We start from the raw sequence: 20,702 nt of genomic DNA on the forward strand, positions 1-20,702 counted from the left end.
AACGTTTTGAATTCGGTTTTTTATCCCATATATTTTTTTTGTCACTCATATCACAAGAATACACATTAGACATGGCAAAATGTATAGAATTGCAAGAACATTTGCTTTAAAACTGCAACATTTTCTTTGCACCCCATGACAAAATGTGTAGAATTGCAGGAAATAAGCTTTAAACCTGCAAAATTCTGTCCACCATCAAAAGGGGTGTGAACAGTTTGTGTCATAAACTGTGGGTGTGCCCATAGAAATAGACGTGGCGCGTGCGTGCGCACGCAGGTGGGGCGCGGGATGTTCCCCAATGCAGGAAGTGGGGCCCTGAGTGAAATGGTTTGGGAACCCCTGCCCTAGTGAACGAAGCAATTCTCTATCCTCACTCGGACACTTTAGCCTTCGGGGCATAGCCAGTGAGAGAGAAAGAAAAAAGGAAAGAGACAGGCCCACGACTCTTGGAAAAGAATGCCAGTCCATTATGCATGCTCTATGTTTTAGTTGGTGTGTTTTTGTCATGGAGAAGTTATGTGACTAGACAGATTGTTCCTCCCTACACTTTTCCATGGTCCTATGCTCTTTGCAGGACTTTTTTCCCATTGTCACACCTTGGAGGCTATGGCTTTTCACCTATTGCCTTTCCTAGAAGGGCGTCTTCATCGTTGTCCAGTACGTGCGGTTCGCATCTACTTGGATTGTAGGAGTGTTTGGGCAAGGGTGTCATGCTCTTCGCTCATTGGGCCCTTCTCTTTCGAGGATATCCTGCCGGATCATGGGGACCATAATATTGATTTATAATGGCGAGGGTGATAGCCTTCGAAGGGGTCTGGAAGTGTCCGCTACTACAGAGGTGTTTACCTCCGTTTTCTGGGGCTTTTCTCATTAAACTGAGATTGTATGAATCTTGTATTGGGCTTCCCCTCACTTTGCTATGAGGTTTTTCCCCGTTGGGTTGTCTCTGCACCTTTTCGGTGCGTACTCCCTTAGTTTCGGCACCTCTGAGAGATGCTGATGTTGGGACTACTCTGGCTTCGGAGAGCATGTTTTGTGATACGGGAGTTGGCCATATCCCCACATGTGAGATATTGAAACGAATAATTGAAAGAGAACTTAAGGTTACTTGCTAAACCCCAGGTCTATGATATTATGAGTGAGATATCTCACCGCATTCCCCTGCTCGCAAGAGCGTGAGGAAGAGAAGCATGCTTGAGAATAACCAGAGGGCGGGAGAGGGGCTCCTTTTATGGAAGTGAGGGTCTCCCCTCATTCTCCACTCTACCTGTCTGTCTCCAACAGACACTTTTGATAGGTACTTCCGAGAGAGCAGGTGGTCCTAGCGAAACTCCACATGTGCGATATCTCACTCATAATATCAGAGAACCGGGGTTACGCAAGGAACGTTAAGTTTTGTTTTCAATGAAGAATGTTGGTTCTATCCACCCTATTTACATATCTTTAAACAACAACATTGGAGAGAAATTGTGCCCTGACTCTTTGGGACAAGAAATCATTCTGACTGCTCCCTGATAAATAAAAGATCTAGAAGTGCAGACATATAGAAATGACAGCATCTCGATAGGCATTTTCAAGGTTGTGTGAATTTAGTAAATCTAGTTTGAATAACATCAAGAAAGCAGAAGGAGCGGAGGAAAAAACTATTGAGCTTTGATGTATAGGATTGAGATGTGATGAGGTCTGTTCAAAGTGAGTACAAAGTAGTGTTAAGCTGCAAAAAGTAAATGCAGCTTTAGTCAAGGTTGGGAAGCTGAAGTAACAGGAGATGATGAAGGAATGTCCCATCTCACCCAAAACTAAGGGTAGAAGATGAAATGCTGTCTGGCATTAAAAATAGATGCTTCGTTGTAAAGGTGTCTAAGTTTTAAAACACATTTTTTAAACTTATAAATCTTGGACGTAGAGTTGTAGAAAAGAGCTACTGTGATCTAAATTGTGTTATGTTTTTTTGTACAATGGCGCTGGAGGGGATGGCTGCAGTTTTATGGACTCTTAACCAACCATGCTATTTTGTTAGTTTTTTTGCATTGTTTGTAACTTATTTTGTACATAATGTTGCTGCTACCGTCTCTAATGACCGAAAAGAGCTTCTGGACATCAGAACAGCGATTACTCACCTTGAACTGGACAAATACTTTTTATTTAAAGAGACGGACGAGAGGGATTTGCTCCAGACACCCGACAGGGCCCTCATCCCCGTCATTCACAGTAGAAAGAAAAGGAGATATCGCGGAAGGAGATTGGGGTGCCTGGTAAGGAGCCGGCGACGAGTGGCTAATCTGCCTTTTGCCTTCGATACTATTGGGCAACATACCATCGCTTGATAATAAAGTGGACAAACTAGAAGGACATATATCCTACCAACGGGACATTAAAAACTGTAATATCTTATGTTTCACAGAGTTGTGGCTGAACGAAGACATGAATAACATACAGCTGGCGTGTTATACACTGTATCGGCAGGATAGAACAGCATCCTCTGGTAAGACAAGGGGTGGCGGTCTATGTATATTTGTAAACAACAGCTGGTGCACGATATCTAAGGAAGTCTCAAGGTTTTGCTCGCCTGAGGTAGAGTATCTGTATATAAGTATAAGCTGTAGACCACACTATCTACCAAGAGAGTTTTCATCTATATTCTTCGTAGCTGTCTATTTACCACCACAAACCGATGCTGGCACTAAGACCGCACTCAATGAACTGTATAAGCCCATAAGCAAACAGGAAAATGCTCATCCAGAGGTGGCACTCCTAGTGGCCGGGGACTTTAATGCAGGGAAACTTAAATCCATTTTACCTCATTTCTACCAGCATGTTAAATGTGCAACCAGAGGGAAAAAAACTCTAGACCACATTTACTCCACACACAGAGAAGCGTACAAAGCTCTCCCTCGCCCTCCATTTGGAAATCTGACCATAATTCTATCCTCCGGATTCCTGCTTACAAGCAAAAACTAAAGCAGGAAGCACCAGTGACTTGGTCAATAAAAAAGTGGTCAGATGAAGCAGATGCTAAGCTACAGGACTGTTTTGCTAGCACAGACTGGAATATGTTCCGGGATTCTTCCGATGGCATTGAGGAGTACACCACATCAGTCACTGGGTTCATCAATAAGTGCATCGATGACGTCGTTCCAAAAGTGACTGTACGTACATACCCCAACCAGAAGCCATAGATTACAGGCAACAGCCGCACTGAGCTAAAGGGTAGAGCTGCCACTTTCAAGGAGCGGGACTCTAACCCGGAAGCTTATAAGAAATCCCTCTATGCCCTCCAACGAACCATCAAACAGGCAAAGCGTCAATACAGGACTAAGATCCAATCATACTACACCGGCTCTGACGCTCGTCGGATGTGGCAGGGCTTGCAAACTATTACAGATTACAAAGGGAAGCACAGCCGCGAGCTGCCCAGTGACACGAGCCTACCAGACAAGCTAAATTACTTCTATGCTCGCTTCGAGGCAAGTAACACTGAAACACGCATGAGAGCATCAGCTATTCCGGACGACTGTGTGATCACGCTCTCCGTAGCCGATGTGAGTAAGACCTTTAAACAGGTCAACATTCACAAGGCCAGGACGTGTACTCCGAGCATGCGCTGACCAACTGGCAAGTGTCTTCACTGACATTTTCAACCTCTCCCTGTCTGAGTCTGTAATACCAACATGTTTCAAGCAGACCACCATAGTCCCTGTGCCCAAGAACACTAAGGTAACCTGCCTAAATGACTACCGACCCGTAGCACTCACATCTGTAGCCATGAAGTGCTTTGAAAGGCTGATCATGGCTCACATCAACACCATTATCCCAGAAACTCTAGACCCATTCCAATTTGCATACCACCCCAACAGATCCACAGATGATGCAATCTCTATTGCGCTCCATACTGCCCTTTCACACCTGGACAAAAGGAACACCTATGTGAGAATGCTATTCATTGACTACAGCTCAGCGTTCAACATCATACTGCCCTCAAAGCTCATCACTAAGCTAAGGACTCTGTTACTAAACACCTCCCTCTGCAACTGGATCCTGGACTTCCTGACGGGCCGACCCCAGGTGTTAAGGGTAGGTAACAACACATCCGCCACGCTGATCCTCAACACGGGGGCCCCTCAGGGGTGCGTGCTCAGTCCCCTCCTGTACTCCCTGTTACCTCATGACTGCATGGCCAGGCATGACTCCAACACCATCATTAAGTTTGCCGATGACACAACTGTGGTAGGCCTGATCACCGACAACGACGAGACAGCCTATAGGGAGGAGGTCAGAGACCTGGCCATGTGGTGCAAGGACAACAACCTCTCCCTCAACGTGATCAAGACAAAGGAGATGATTGTGGACTACAGGAAAAATAAGAGGACCGAGCACGCCCCCATTCTCATCGATGGGGCTGTAGTGGAGCAGGTTGAGAGCTTCAAGTTCCTTGGTGTCCACATCACCAACAAACTAACATGGTCAAAGCACACCAAGACAGTCATGAAGAGGGCATGACAAAACCTATTCCACCTAAGGAGACTGAAAAGATTTGACATGGGACCTCAGATCCTCAAAAGGTTCATCAGCTGCACCATCGAGAGCATCCTGACTGGTTGCATCACTGCCTGGTATGGCAACTGGTCGTACGGCCCAGTACATCACTGGGGCCAAGCTTCCTGCCATCCAGGACCTCTATACAAGGCGGTGTCAGAGGAAGGCCCTAAAAATTGTCAAAGACTCCAGCCACCCTAGTCATGGACTACCTCACGGCAAGCGGTACCGGAGCACCAAGTCTAGGTCCAAGAGGCTTCTAAACAGCTTCTACCCCCAAGGCATAAGACTCCTGATGGCTACCCAGACTATTTGCATTGCCCCCCCAATTACCTCGACTAACCGGTGCCCCCGCACATTGACTCGGTACGGTACCCCCTGGATATAGCCTCGCTATTGTTATTTTACTGCAGCTCTTTAATTATTTGTTACTTTTATTTCTTATAATTTTTTTATTTGATGTTTTTTTTGTTTAGTTTTTTGGTATTCTTTCTTAAAATTGCATTGTTGGTTAAGGGCTTGTAAGTAAGCATTTCACTGTAAGGTCTACACCTGTTGTATTCGGCGCATGTGACAAATACAATTTGATTTGATGTTTGATTAATCAGGTGATCGTGTAAGCTGGGTCATTATCTATTGCAAAAGCCTACCATGTTATATCACCATCTAGGTTATTATGAATTATAAATAGTTACAATCATGTGGCTTAGAACATGAAAAGAAAACAACATCAAATTGGCAATGCTATAATCTTCTGCTCCAAGAAGTGGATCTGAGTTTGAGTCATTGATCTGCTGATGCCATATTGGCATAGTTAGCTCTGAGAGCTTGGTTTTCCTCTTGAGTCCCATAGAGGGGAATAAACCCCATTGACATGACTGTGGGAATATTTGCTTGTCACCCTGTCTTTTACAGCTTTTATGGTTTTTATGCCTTTATGATTTGTTGTGGAGTTTATTACCTCATTGTATTTTGTTCCAGTGAATGCATCTCAGTGTGTAGTGATTATCCATTGGGGCTGTTACCACACTTTGTATCAGTGTGAGAGTGTTGTTGCTATGCTGTGTCTCAGTGATTTGTCTCTGTTGCAGGTCCAGTGCTCAAGCTGCAGCAGCGAACCCCTCGCAGGAGGGGCCAGCAGCCCAAACTGCTGAACAGCCCTGAAGACAGTCTCTATTACAACCAGCTAAATGTGAGTTCAAAGTGGCGATAAAGCCCTTTGTCTGACTTTGGTTCCAGATGATAATACAATTAAATCTACCTGTGCCAGACCCTCGAGCCCCACCCCCACGCTTCTCTGCCTCTTGTCTTGAACATGTGCTTATGTTCTTTATCTGTTGCTTTCATGTCAGGATGTCTGCCTTCACGGTGAATAATTGATGTGGTTTATCAAAGCTGAGCAAGATGCATGCTTCATCGGGCTCACTTGAGCCCTTTGATCCCAAAATATTATGCTTCTGATATTATCAGCATCTGCTCGCATTCAACACAAAATCACTTTGAATTAAAAATGAATGACTCTCTGCTCATCTTTTTGACTGTGCTCTTGGCCCTTTCCACAGAGAACTCTGGATTACCAGGGGAGCAAGAGGAAGCCGAGAAAACTTGGGTAAATAACTGCTTTCCTACTTACAGCAACTCTAAACAGAGCAGGCCCTTTGTGGAATAGGAGAATCCAGAAATGGATTTTGTTTTCCTATCATGTAAATGGAGTGCTGAAAATAACAGAGCTTTTTTACAAGCTCCTTTGTGTCATTCGAGAGGGCTACATATTAAGGCTTTGTCAGCATGCTAATTTTAATTGTTAACGGTCTGACTTGTATTTGTAAATGAAAGCCTGGTTTATAGTCTACCAGGTCAATAAAAGAGGCTAAACTCCTCACTGCCTTATCATTATTAGATATCATTGCTCTTATTAAATGGATTAAACTGAGTACATTTTCTTTTCTAAATGAAATGTTATGCTTTTTCTGGTCAGAGGCATTTTAAAAGAGCAGTCTATTTTCCCTCATACCCTCCTCGTCTTGAACATCACAGCCAAATCAAAGTACTGGACGGAGAGGACGAGTACTACAAATTACTGTCGACGGTGGAATCAATCCCTGAGGAAGACTACTCGACCGGGCTCCCTCCCACCCTGTCAAGAGGGCCACTCGTCAGTCAGAGCTGAGCTTTACAACCCCTGTCAACCGGTACGAGTCAAAGAGCACTAGCCAGACACACACTGAAATCACATTTACTCCATATGCACTATGTATAACAAGGGCCAGTGATGTACAACAAGAGATCAGAGTAAATGTCTATTAGTTTAAAATAATGACTAATGATGCTCCCCTTGTATGTGTGTATTTGAATTAACACAAACTCCACAGTTAAGATTGTTGAATATAGTTCTGGTACCATGTTCGACATTAGCTGTTCCTTGTACATTGCCACTTCCCCCACACACCTCTCAATTTAGGCAGATAGGCTCCAGTAATGTAGGGATTAGTTATGGTGTTGTTCATTCCTCTTCAGGCTTGTTTTTTCTATCTGGTTCACACAAGAGACTTCTTAGAATAAATATTTGTCTTTCAAAATTCTGACAAATGGTACAGATGTTGCATCAATAAATTAAAAGTCAATGACAATGCACATTTGTGGAATGAAAATGACACCCTGCTGTTTAGTGGCAGAGAAAAATATACATTAAATCATATTTTTTTCTATAAAGTTTCATTGTCGCTGAACATTTAACAATAGACCCAGACTCCCTGAACAGCAAGCTTGAGCCAAAGTAGAGCACAGATGGAAATCTGGCATGGAAATTGTGGTCCTCTGTAGCTCAATTGGTAGAGCATGGCGCTTGTAACGCCAGGGTAGTGGGTTCGATCCCCGGGACCACCCATACGTAAAAATGTATGTGCACATGACTGTAAGTCGCTTTGGATAAAAGCGTCTGCTAAATGGCATATTTGTATATTATTATTATTATTATTATGGAACCAGACTCTGAGAACAAGACAGGTGCCCTTCATCCTCAGTCAGTGTAGTGTTCATAAAGTAGTAATAATGTCATGGTCACTGAATCAATTCTCTGTTCACTGTGGTATAATAAAGTAAGTGTTACAATTCAAGTCTCCTCGCTGAAAAGCTGTATTGAGAGCATAGAGATATCACGTGAATAGTCAATGTTATTGTTTGACCATTTTGCAGTGAATTCTTTAATAATGGTTGCAATATATGATTATCATTATACCAAGGAGTGAGTGGTATATAGTTAGATGCTGTGTACTAGAATCTCTAAAACATTTCCTGTCTAAAAGCAGACACAGAGCTAGTCGTAACTATGAATTTTACCCAAAGTATAGGAATTTCCTTTTAAGATGTGTCGGAAATGCAGGGCTGGCAAGTTGATCTGTAGTGCTTTTTTCCCCATTTGCATATCATTTACTGCATCGCCTTTTGTTGACACCCCAGGGCCCAAGCTGAGATTTTGATCTTAATAGGAAGAGTAGGGTGGTATGACTGAAGATCCCTTGTACTCAGCGGGGAAATGATTAGAGCTCTGCTTAGATAGCAGGACCAGCCACAGTCAGTCCAGGGTTTACTCTGATTCCTTTGGGTTTTCAGAAGCTTTAGGTGGTCATCAGAGACGAAGACTACATACCGTAAGGGTCAGGACTAAATCGAGTTGCATTCAGGTTTTGTGGGATTACTAGACGTTAAACAGTTAGCTTACATGTTGTGTCTTTCTTTCACATTGTGAGACATACTATAGTAATATGTACTAATAATGTTATTCATACCTGCGTAAATAGTGAATTGAAAGATTATTGGTGATTAATAAGTCAGAATTCAGTCTTGTTTAGGGGCAGCTACAGAAAATAGTATATTATTGTCTGACCAAATTTCAAGGACCAATAAGATCTGCTTAGTTCCTCTAATGTCAAAGCTAAAAACATACTTTTTGATTCAATTTGTAAACCTCTTCTACCAGAGAAGTTATAAATGAGATGCCCTTTGAGATCGACACTTTGGCTGAAGTAAGTCAAACTAAGGGAATGTACAAGAGTGTACTAAGTCTGAGACTCAATCTCTGATGTAATTTGACCACAAACAGTGACATTAAAATAAATAGTTGATATTAGTTATTTAACCTAAACAAAATATTTACATTTAAGACACATGGGTACATTGTCTTACAGTATTTTACATTTCAACACTGCGCTGAGAGTATTTCAAATGGAAATTGCAAGAAGAATACCCCAAGAATCATTGGCCTCAGTATAATGTGATGTTGGCGATTGTGCAGTTAGTTCAAAAGCACTTCACCTCCAGTTGTGCAGCGGCGGATCCAGCAGTAATTAGAATACTGGTTGTGCATTACCCCCTTACTGGGGATATTTTGTTCCTCTGAAGACCGGCTGAAATAGGTCACCACAGCACCCAGTAGTGCATCTTAAAAGTACACTGAATCAATTAAGTGTGATCATGCTCCCTTGATTATTTTGGCCCTGTTTTACCATGGAGAGGAATTTCAAATAGGCTTACTAGTTTTAATAACAAGGTTGGACTGTGGTAACATATGGTGCTGGAAGTGGGTGTTTCTTTCCCTCTTTCTCTCTGCCAAATTAAGTCCCTGGCTGATTGCCTGCCTGAGCATATGAGAGGAGGTGAGCTGTGGATGTAACAACCTTGGGTACTTGATTATGTGTCATATGGTAAACGATGTTACACCGTTTGTTCTTAGCTTAGAATATGCCTGCCATGGCATGGATGGGCAAAGTAGCCGTGGTGGTGTTGGATGGACAGGTGGACACCAACCAGACAGAGCAGGTCTCAGTGTATGTGTGTGTGTCATTTAAAGGATTGAGGTCTGCCACCTGTTTTGTTTAATACCTCTTCATAAACCCCAGCTCCCTTTAGTTTTCCCCTCATTAAATCTGTCTGCATCTGGTGCAACAGAGGATTCCTTTAATGTGGTTAACATTACCACTGATGTTATTCTTGCCATTTTAACTATTTGCTCCAAACACTGTGGGTTTTTTAAACCTACAGCCAGCCTACAAACATTCAAATCAACCAAGTCTCATACTACCACCACCTATCTGATATCTCGAGCTACAGCCTTTACAAATTATGAAAAGCTTTTATTTTCCACAGCAGGCACATTTACCTTTTCACCTAATAGTGATGTCTTACTAATAGTGATGTCAAACTTCAAAGAGCGAACACGATTAGGCCAACATTGTCCTGTTTCTATATCCTTTGAGTTCAAAGGGAGAGTTTTTGAATATCAATGTTTCTTCAGCAGTCTTTGCAGACCCACTCTGTTTTAATGAAGTTGATGTGCTTTTGATATACAGATGTTTAGCTTTGCATTAAAGAATTTCAGCAGGGACCCAAGTAGACATATGGTAATAATTTGAATATGATCATGCATTTATATATTAAGCAAAGGCTTATGGCAGGGCTTTTAATTTGTCCTTTTTGTGTGTTTTTTAGTGATATAGTTTTCTTCTACTTTGGTGGGGTGGGGGTGCATTGAGGGCTGAACAGGTGCGTTAAAGTCTTCACAATCCTCACTCTAGGATGCTCTTAGCAAGCTAATGATTGAAGAAATGGGCAGGCATGCACGTCAAACAGATGTCAGATGTGTTGAGGGTTCTGTGCAAAAGAACATTCCCTAAAGAGTGCATTAATAAAGAAACTGGTTGAGCCGGGGAGAGAGAGGAGACCGAGTAAAGAGCGATAGAGGGAAGAGGAGATAAAAGAGTCTGTTGAGTAAGCACATCAAAGGCCTCTTAATGACAAGGGATGCCATTAGGGTTACAGTGGCTTTTGTTTCAGCTTCCTCACACCTGCAATTTGTTGAGGGCATTCTATGCACAGTTGAGATGCTCACATTTGCATGAATAGAAAATATATGCATGATGGGATAGAGAGGACCTTTCCTGGAAAGTTTTTCCCTGTAATTTGGGTAGCTAATGACCGGTTCTCCTCAGAATACTTTTATTTGAGAAACGTGCATTCAGCACTCTGGTTACTTACCCATTCAATAACATAGTAGCCCTTTACATTCGTACCCGTATATGGTTTGAAAAGGGCAGATTTGGACACTGATAAGCGCCTAAATTGGAACGCAGTGGCTATACAGTAACACGCTATAAATGACGTCAGAGCTCAGGGTCTCCGCTTCACAGCTCTGTATGGGTTTTGACTGACAACGGTTCTGAACTTGAGCGCATTTCCCTCCCGCTAATTGGGCAACTTTTGCAAATGTTTTGTTGTCTGAGTGGGGGAAATGCTGTAAATTTTGAGGACTCTGTGTATTTAAAAAAATGAGACGTTGAGGATTATACCGCTTTGATGTCATAGAAGCAATACAAACACACGTGAGTCCAAACGTGCACTTCACATTTCCATATCATAAAACTAATGTAATATACAGTGTCAACGTTTATGATCATTATGTTTGATGTACAGTTACAAGATGACATGGCATTATACCCTGGGTTGTCCTGAACAGAATGAGCCTATGTTTGTTGTATTGTGTCATGACTCCATTCTATGTGCACCAAAATCTGCGTCTCTGAATTGCCTTGTGAAAGCCTAACACTGTAAAATCGTATTTTATAATTTAGCTAGTCATGTTGGCAATAGAACAAGCTTTCAAATTATGCCCACCTGACCCAGATTGCGGTTTATAATGGACCGTTTCTGGATTGCATAAACAACAACAGTAATTGTGTAAAGGCAGGGATGCAGGGCTGTTCAAAACAAAACAACCACAAGTGTGCTTTCTCTAGTTCCTCAACAGCACAGCTAGGAGAACCCCCCAAAAAACACCTTATAGTTGAAGACTCTTCTTTGAGTCATAAAAGTGTATTGCAATTACTTAGGAAATGTGCACACTTTGGAGAGGTGTGTGGCCACTTGGAAACCCCAGTTAGTCCTCTCACTCAAACCCTTGTAATTTTTTTGTCTTATGTTGCACCTACCCCACATTTTCCAAGACTATTCTTATCATGTTACTGAAAGTATCTAGATTTTCACTTTTCGTTATCAACAAATGCGGTGAAAAGTACAGTAAATGTAAAATGCACATAAAATCAACAGTGTAATGTTTGGAATCAATCTTGTGTCAGGTGAGCTGTTGTGTCCTCACCTTTAGTCTAATAATTTTCCCATAATCTCCAGACTTTTCCCTTTTAATTGCAACCATGGTTATGCATATGATTTTTATATTTCTTCTGTAAGAAACATTTACATTTAGCCCTACCCATATAGGCCACGAGTGTAATGGGTTTTAAGCTAGCAATGGAGTATACAAAACAGTGTAAGGAAGCAACATTCATCCTGTATCCTACAAATGTGTTTACCTAAAAAGTTTTTGTGTTGGAATGGGGCTTGACAAATCAGAGCATGAAATTCTGATTAGCCTCTCTCAGTTTGTGGACTGAACGGGGCACTAGCAGACTTGGCATGGCCAAAGGTGTAACCTGTTTTGTTTTGCCTCTGCACTGTTCGCCCAGATGGTGGGACCAGCTGCCATAGAATAAACGCTTGGCGGGTAACAGTGTGAGAATCACTGCGGCCTTGTTGTAGTTTTGGAGGCAAAATGGGGAAATCTGTCTCTCTGCCACCGCCAAGAGGAATAGGATCATATCACCTGGTGCTTCAAATAACCTCATTTTACTGTAGAGCACATTCCCATCAGATACATCCATGACATGACTGGTTGAAATATAGGCTTTTATAAGAATAAATGTCCACTTCTTATGACACAAGATACAGTATAACACATATATATATGTAAGTAAGAACATTACACAATGTTTCTACATTGTGAAGTTATACAAGCTAGTCTTTCTACATGTTGTATTGGCTTGACCACATGTCAATCTGCTCATATCTGAGAAGTGAGAACTTTCACATGCAGTAAGTTAGTCTGCAAGATGTGCTCTTGTCCCTGGCTGGCATATCCCACAGCCTAATTGCCTCCTGATATTATATCTCTGTTTCTCATCTTTCCTGGCAGATCAGGCTTTGACCCTGAGAATTATTGTGGGAGGATTACCACACACAGGGTGGGCTGTGTAGGTGAAATGACCTGTCCCTCCTTCCTTGACCTCGGGCCAGCCTGCACATTGCCATTGCTTTGCTTTTGAAAATGCAGAGATCCTCTGCTTCATAGGTTGGGGGAGAAACAAGAGTTGTATTGCATTGCAGGGAAAATCTTGAATATTAGTGAGGCCAAAGTTGGAGCTCTTCTATGTTGGGGGCTGTGAACAATGGCGGCTTTCTGTCAGAGAGCAACTTCAAAGGTCTGCTGAGTGACTGCTCTGAGTTATACTTTGTTGTAGATCACTGAGGAAATTCACAGATGTTTTCTCATACGAGACACCATTATAGCAGCTCAAGTATCCAGTAGCCTGGAGCGCCTCTCTCTAGCTCTCCCTCTCAGCCCCCCTCTCTCTCCCTCTCTCATGTCTCTTGTGTGAGACAGATGTGGAACCTGTTTTCTCTCCAACTGTCCAGAGAATATAAATAGTTAAAAAGGGGTTCATGTTGTGGCATTACCCCCCCAACTCCATCAAAGCTGCCGTTCTCACTGTCAATGTATTCAATGTTATAAGACCGGATGCAACTACACTTTCACTTACTCCACATATATGCAATTTTGGGGGAATACTTGTTACTGAAATGTGAAACATGCCATATGAATACAAGTGAATAGGCAAAAACTTTTTCTATAGATGGAATAAGCCATTGTGCCTGGAAATGAAACATGTTATCCTCTGCTGAAAATGCATTTCGGTGTTCAGTGTTTAATTTCAGTTTCTTAATTCTCTGGACTTGAAGCCAACTATGTTAAAGTAATACAAAAGGAATGTATGACATATTGAAAACTGACTTGGTCTCTCTTTATTTTACAGATTGCCTTCTTTGACCCTGACCTCAATGAAAAAGAACTGTATATTTTTGTCAGACTCGAATTGTACTGTATATTGTATTGACCATGGATTATTTATTTTCCTGTAAATGGATGTGAAAGCTGTTATTTTATTAAAGTGATTGTGTGTTTACATCTCTGCATTTTGATTATCAATATGAATTTCCCAAACAAAGTGATTGTGAAGGCCATAATCAATAGTCTTCATTGATGTCTTATCCAAAAACATTCAATTGATATAAAGGTGTAAATAGCATGGCTTATCATACAACTTATGCTAAATCATGTACCTTAAGTCACCTTTAGTGGAATGGCTTGAATTGCTGTTATTTATATGTAAATATTCCACTCTATACAGTATAATGTCAAATAGCCGTTTATTGTAAACTTGTCATTCACCCCCATGTGGAATCAGTTGTAGCCAGTAGTACATGCAGGTTGGCATTTTTTGGTGCACTCGCTGCATACTGATTTTACATGTACATGTTCTCACTATCTTTCTTTGTATCAACATTGTTTTGTACCATTCTAATAAAGTGATTAAAACAAATTAAAGATACTCACAACAGTACTCAAAGCTTTGCCTTTTGTTTGAACTGCCAGTAGGCCTACCACACAGGCATCTACCCAGGTCACATGTACAGTACAATATGTATTCAGAGTTATAGCCAATTTATATGCCAGAAATGTATGTTTTTAGACTGTATAGAATATCAAACTACATGAATATGTGAATTTGAGTCACTTATTGTTGGTTGTAAATGCAGTACACTAATCGAATTCATATAAAAACAATAATGCACTTCCTCTTCCTCTTCCTCAAGCCATGTTCTAACTTTATATTAGCAGACACAAGTCCTATGGCAGTCTCTCTTGTAGTTCATATAGTTTAGTGAATTAGTGGTGAGATTATTCTTGGAAAATAAAGATTGCTGTGCACTATATTATGCAGCAATAATGTGCATAGGAAATTAGATCCTTATTGATATGTTGTGTATCTTGGTCTTCATTGACCATAGTTGTAAATACGATTCATTTAGGCATCAGGCCTCAACTAATTTCAGATATTCAGTGTAGCTGCCCCACTCTTGCAAGCCTATGGCTTTGCAGAGAAACGGGGTTTCTGCGTGGCCCAGCAGGACTCCCCCTTTCCCCCATGACTGTGTATAGAGCCGTGGGAGAGGGCCGGGAACATTAATCTCTTCAAAGGAACAGATCTAATTCTAAATCAGCCGCTCCAAAGTATTTGAGAGGACAGTGATTGTTTCTGCAGGGAAGCCTGATAATGATCACTGCGTTGATATAGAAGAAAAACGTCCATTGCTTTACAGTTGAAGTTGACTAGACAACAGTTTTACAAAAGTTTTGAAATTATTTTCAGTGAGGTATTGTGTTGTTACTTAATGAGATGGTTTAATTATTTCTAATTAATTCTTATTATAAAATATATTCCTTTATAACAACAAAAACATTAGTTTGTTTTTTTGTTTTATTTAGTCTGTTTCCTAACACCTGTCATTCTGAAGGCACTGAGGTTGTTGTTGCAACCTGGTCTCAGAGCATTTCGTATTATTCTGTACGTAAATCCGGTACACCTCATCACTGACAACTTTAGCATTTTAGCTAATTAGCAACTTTTCAACTACTTACTACTTTTTAACTACTTTGCAACTACTTACCATGTTAGCTAACACTTCACCTAACCCTAACCTTAACCCTTTTAGCTAACCCTAACCTTAACCCTTTAACCTAACTCCTAAACTTAACCCTAACCCCTAAATCCTAGCCTAGCTAACATATCGTATCATATCATACATTTTTGCAAATTCGTAATATATCATATATTTTGCAAATTCGTAACATATAACACGTTTCGCAAATTCGTAACATATAACACATTTTACTAATTCGTAACAAACTATACGAAATGTAACATCCTATTACACTGAAAAAATATATAAACGCAGCATGCAACAATTTCTAAGATTTTACTGAGTTACAGTTCATATAAGGAAATCAGTCAATTGAAATAAATTAATTAGCCCCTAATCTATGGATTTCACATGACTGGCAATACAGATATGCATCTGTAGGTCACAGATAACTTTTTTTAAAGGTTGGATCAGAAAACCAGTCAGTATCTGGTGTGACCACCATTTGCCTCATGCAGCGCGACACATCTCCTTCGCATAGAGTTGATCAGGCTGTTGATTGTTGCATGTGGAATGTTGTCCTACTCCTCTTCAATGGCTGTGCAAAGTTGCTGGATATTAGCGGGAACTGGAACACGTTGTCGTACACGTCGATCCAGAGCATCCCAATCATGCTCAATGGGTGACATGTCTGGTGAGTATGCAGGCCATGGAAGAACTGGGACATTTTCAAATTCCAGGAATTTGTACATACTGAAACATGAGGTGATGGTGGCGGATGAATGGCACGACAATGGGCCTCAGGATCTCATCACGGTATCTCTGTGCATTCAAATTGCCATCGATAAAATGCAATTGTGTTTGTTGTCCGTAGCTTATGCCTGCCCATACCATAACCCCATCACCACCATGGGGTACTCTGTTCACAACGTTGACATCGTCTGTCCGGTACAGTTGTAACCGGGATTCGTCTGTGAAGAGCACACTTCTCCAGTGTGCCAGTGGCCATCGTAAATGTAACGTAAATGAAGGTGAGCATTTGCCTACTGAAGTCGGTTACGATGCCAAACTGCAGTCAGGACAAGACCCTGGTGAGGACGACGAGCACGCAGATGAGCTTCCCTGATACAGTTTCTGACAGTTTGTGCAGAAATTATTTGGTTGTGCAAACCCACAGTTTCATCAGCTGTCCGGGTGGCTGGTCTGATGATCCCGCAGGTGAAGAAGCCGGATGTGGAAGTCCTGAGCTGGCGTGGTTACACGTGGTCTGCGGTTGTGAGGCCAGTTGGACGTACTGCCAAATTCTCTAAAACGATGTTGGAGGTGGCTTATGGTAGAGAAAGTAACATTAAATTATCTGGCAACAGCTCTGGTGGACATTCCTGCAGTCAGCATGTCAATTGCACGCTCCCTCAAAACTTGAGACATCTGTGGCATTGTGTTGTGTGACAAAACTGCACATTTTAGAGTGCCGTTTTATTGTCCCCAGCACAATGTGCACCTGTGTAATGATTATGCTGTTTAATCAGCTTCTTGATATGCCACACATGTCAAGTGGATGGATTATCTTGGCCTAGGAGAAATGCTTACTAACAGGGATGTATACAAATTTGTGCACAAAATTTGAGAGGAATAAGCTTTTTGTGCGTATGGGAAATTTCTGGGATCTTTTATTTCAGCTCATGAAATATGGGACCAACACTTTATATTTTTGTTCAGTGTCTAGGATTTACGTACAGAATAATACATAATGATCTGAGACCAGGTTGGTCCTTGGCCATCAAAGCCCAACAAGCTCAAGGCAGAGATGCGGCAGGGGGTTTCAAAATTGTTTCCTCTTTCTTGCGGATGGGAACTCCTCCTTCCTTCCCAGGCCTCTCGCACTGGCACAACTTTTTAGGAAACACACAATAGAGACATCACCCTCTCTATCTGCCACTTTTGACATCTGGATCAATTGAGGGCTATCTAAATAGGTTATGGTTAATCATGCAGCAATACTCTGGTAGTTACATAAATAAAGTGCTACAACAGTTGCAGTTAGTTACTGCAAGTAGCCTATGGGTTGTAGTTCCCGAGTGGCGCAGCGGTCTAAGGCACTGCATCTCAGCGCAGGAGGCGTCACTACAGCTTCGAATCCAGGCTGTATCACAATCCGACCGTGATTAGGAGTCCCATAGGGCAGCGCATAATTGGGTCAGCGTCGTCCGGGTAGGCCGTCATTGTAAATAAGAATTGTTCTTAACTGACTTGCCTAGTTAAATAAAGGTTAAAAAAAAGTTGTTAGGCTATCGCTTTCAATTTATCCGATAGCCAATTTTGCCACTACTGCGTAAAAGTAACTTTACGCACTAGAACGCAAATGACACCACTATGGGCTTTTGGGGTTAACTATCAAAGAATGAAAGAAGTGAATTGATGATATTGACATTGACATGCCTGTAAGCAGGCCAGGGTATAAACTGTAATCTTGTTCCAAGTCATGTTTTACAGTAGTCTGCCAGTTGATATTTGCTGGTTAATAAACTATCAGGAGCATTTTAGTTCCATGGAAACACGTTATCAACATCATACTTGTTTTATTTATATTTTGAAAAATGTTAAATGTATCCCAAACGACATTAACTTTATGTTGAGACTTGATTTGCTCTCATTAGTTACACCTCTTGAAGTTATCAAACAGCTATGCGCCAGGAGATCTCAAGAGATAACAATGTTACATTGTCACATAGGGTTGTGCTACAAATCCTTAATTACAAAAAGAGGATCAGATGACTACAGCATCCAATACGGGGGTCTCCAGGCGGCATGGGGGTCTTTGATCAAGAAAATCCAATTATTTGTGTATATACATTTCCCACATAGTGATTACTTCATTAATTGTCCCGCCTTTATCTCCTCCCTCCCCATCCCCCCTAATAATCAGCTCTTTTATCCAGACCAACAAACACACCATAGGAGCTTTGTGGATTCAAAGGATTTGCTTTCCCCTCTCATAGAGCCGCTATTCTTTGATGATTGGGCAGCGGCAAACTTCAAAGTAATAAATCTTATTTCTGACTGGCTGGCGGCCCACCAAAGTCCTTATCAAATTCTAAGAAGTGATCCCTCACTCTCCAGATAGTCCAAGGATATCTCGAGGAGAGGAAGTATTGAGAGTGAAGACTTTACCACGTCAAGACATTTTTCTACGGTATTACATTTATCTCAATTAGTTTTATTATTGTGATCTGTTTTTAACACGAAGAAAGAGGACGTTTACCATGGCAGCAGTGGCTCTACTGCGGAATGAAACAATCCAGGCTTTTCTTCAGGTTTGTTCAAAACTTTTGGCTTTCGTGGTTTTATTTGTCCTTCTCAAAATATGACTGTATGTATACGGTAGTTAAAAAAATTGTTTAGACCGCGTGTATTGTGAGTTATTACGCGTGTGCGCATAATGCGCATTTTAACCTGGTTCATCTATAAAAACATGCTGTATAATAACTAAAATATGGCTGTTTGATTTACTGAATAATAACGGCTTGAATGATTATGTTACAACTCTTTTTGTAGTGTAGTCATCTTTGCTGGAGTGAGAGTGTATTAAAACTAATATTAGGCAAATCAATGTCGTTTTAATTGCCGGAGTGTCCATTTTCCCACCCAATACAGTTACAACTCTGGTTTAGAGCAAAGTCAACACATAATTAATCATTATTTGTTTTACTTATATGCAGGACCGCACTCCTAACTCTTCTCCAGAAAACTGTAAACACTCTCCACTGGCGCTCTTAGCTGCCACTTGCAACCGGATCGGACACCACCACGGATCAAGTCCGGCAGATTTCCTCCAGGTTCCTTATGACACTACTTTAGGCTCGCCGTCGCGAATTTTTCATCCTTGGAGTAACGAGGGGAATCCTCAAAGTACTCTCTCTAGCAATTCTACTTTTGGACTATCATCTAAAGCCCAGCTCCACATCCAAAGCTCATTTACTTCCCACCACGAGCTCCCTCTCACCCCTCCAGCGGATCCCTCATATCCCTATGACTTTTCTCCAGTGAATATGTTACCGTGCTCCATGCAGTCGTTACAGTCCTCCTGCCCACCCACCTACGTCCCTGCTGTATCTTATGCAGCGCCAACTGCCATGCCAGGTTTCGTTACGGGACACTCTGGCCTTGTGCATCAGCAACAGAGGCAGTTGTCCCCTAGCCCAGGGGAGGATATTCCGTGGTGGAGTCTCCAACAGGGAAATCACGTCAGTCATCACCACTCAATCACCACTCAATCCCTTGGCCACCACCGTTTCCAACTGCAGAGGGGCTTGGTGATGGGGCATACAGACTTTGCGCAGTATCAGACTCAAATCGCTGCCCTCCTTCACACCAAGTCCCCCCTCGCAACAGCCCGAAGATGTCGGAGATGTAGGTGTCCAAACTGTCAGTCCTCCACCTCAAACGATGAGCCCGGCAAGAAAAAGCAACACATCTGTCACATACCAGGGTGCGGGAAGGTTTATGGCAAAACTTCCCATCTCAAAGCGCACCTGAGGTGGCACTCGGGAGAGCGTCCATTTGTATGTAACTGGCTTTTCTGTGGCAAGAGTTTCACCAGGTCTGATGAGCTGCAGAGACACCTGAGGACTCATACTGGAGAGAAGCGCTTTGTTTGTCCTGACTGTTGCAAGAGGTTCATGAGGAGTGACCATTTGGCTAAACATGTCAAAACTCACCAGAACAAAAAAACCAAGTGTCATGAGAAGACATTTGATCATCAAGTGAAAAGGGAAGATATCAGGAACATGTAGTAGCCTACATTAGAGTCAATTTGATATCATCATCAAGATAGTGCAATATAAGTCCTTTACTTAGTTGAAGTACAAAGTGACATATTATTTTTGATTACTTAGTTTTTTCTTACATACTGAAAAACTATTTCTCTATCATTTCAGTTTAGGATTTTTTGTTGTTGTATATATGACACCTGTCTCAAAGTTATCTTGGGATCCTGGAAAACATACTTTAATACCCCATGGGCTAGTGTTCATTGTCTATATACCATATTAAGAAAGACAAGTTTCAGCTTGTGTTTGGATCATTGTCTTCGGTGGAAGATTTAACTTTCTTGTAAATAATATTTAATAGCTTTTGTTGAATGAAAGTGTTCGTTTTCACTCCATGTGGGTGTTTTAGCATGCTCTTGAAAAGATATGCTATTGTTGATATGACCCAAATACTGTGTGAGAATAAAAAATATACAAATGTCTCATTTAATTTTTCATAACATATTATCTGAAAGAAATATATATATATATATATATATATATATATCCTACAACTTCTCAACTGTTTCAATATGCTTTGTGTTGTAGTCATGACAGACAAAGATATTTATAGCTAACCAAACTTTATATTGCTACACATGCTATGCAGTTACCTGTGTAAGGACTTGCGCTTTGATCCACATCAGTTTACCATAGTCCGGACCATTCACCCATTGCTGCTGCTTAGACTGAGAATGTATTAATAATACGAAAAAGTTGTATGCCATAACTGTAACTGAGAAGTTGGCCAAACCAATGATAAAATAG

At 41.4% G+C, this 20,702-nt stretch overlaps 2 protein-coding genes across 2 annotated transcripts in view; both read left to right on the top strand.

Annotated features, from left to right (window-relative positions):
• The window catches only part of myo3b (myosin IIIB), a 115,228-nt gene extending 101,183 nt beyond the window's left edge, over positions 1 to 14,045 (top strand). Inside the window, exons 35-38 of the mRNA XM_041844349.1 lie at positions 5,628 to 5,728; positions 6,099 to 6,145; positions 6,574 to 6,728; positions 13,458 to 14,045. Of these exons, the coding sequence (XP_041700283.1) occupies positions 5,628 to 5,728; positions 6,099 to 6,145; positions 6,574 to 6,706 (281 nt within the window). The 3' untranslated portion in view covers positions 6,707 to 6,728; positions 13,458 to 14,045. The remainder of the gene's footprint in view (positions 1 to 5,627; positions 5,729 to 6,098; positions 6,146 to 6,573; positions 6,729 to 13,457) is intronic.
• Positions 14,046 to 18,118: 4,073 nt separating this feature from the next.
• On the top strand, positions 18,119 to 20,375 carry LOC121536261 (transcription factor Sp5-like). The gene is made up of 2 exons (XM_041843526.2): positions 18,119 to 18,440; positions 18,846 to 20,375. The coding sequence occupies exons 1-2, from the start codon at positions 18,390 to 18,392 to the stop codon at positions 19,917 to 19,919; spliced, it is 1,125 nt and encodes a 374-aa protein (XP_041699460.1). The 5' UTR covers positions 18,119 to 18,389; the 3' UTR covers positions 19,920 to 20,375.
• Positions 20,376 to 20,702: the final 327 nt, after the last annotated feature.

Source organism: Coregonus clupeaformis, chromosome 23 (assembly GCF_020615455.1).
Source record: "Coregonus clupeaformis isolate EN_2021a chromosome 23, ASM2061545v1, whole genome shotgun sequence".
NCBI classification, from domain to species: Eukaryota; Metazoa; Chordata; class Actinopteri; order Salmoniformes; family Salmonidae; genus Coregonus; species Coregonus clupeaformis.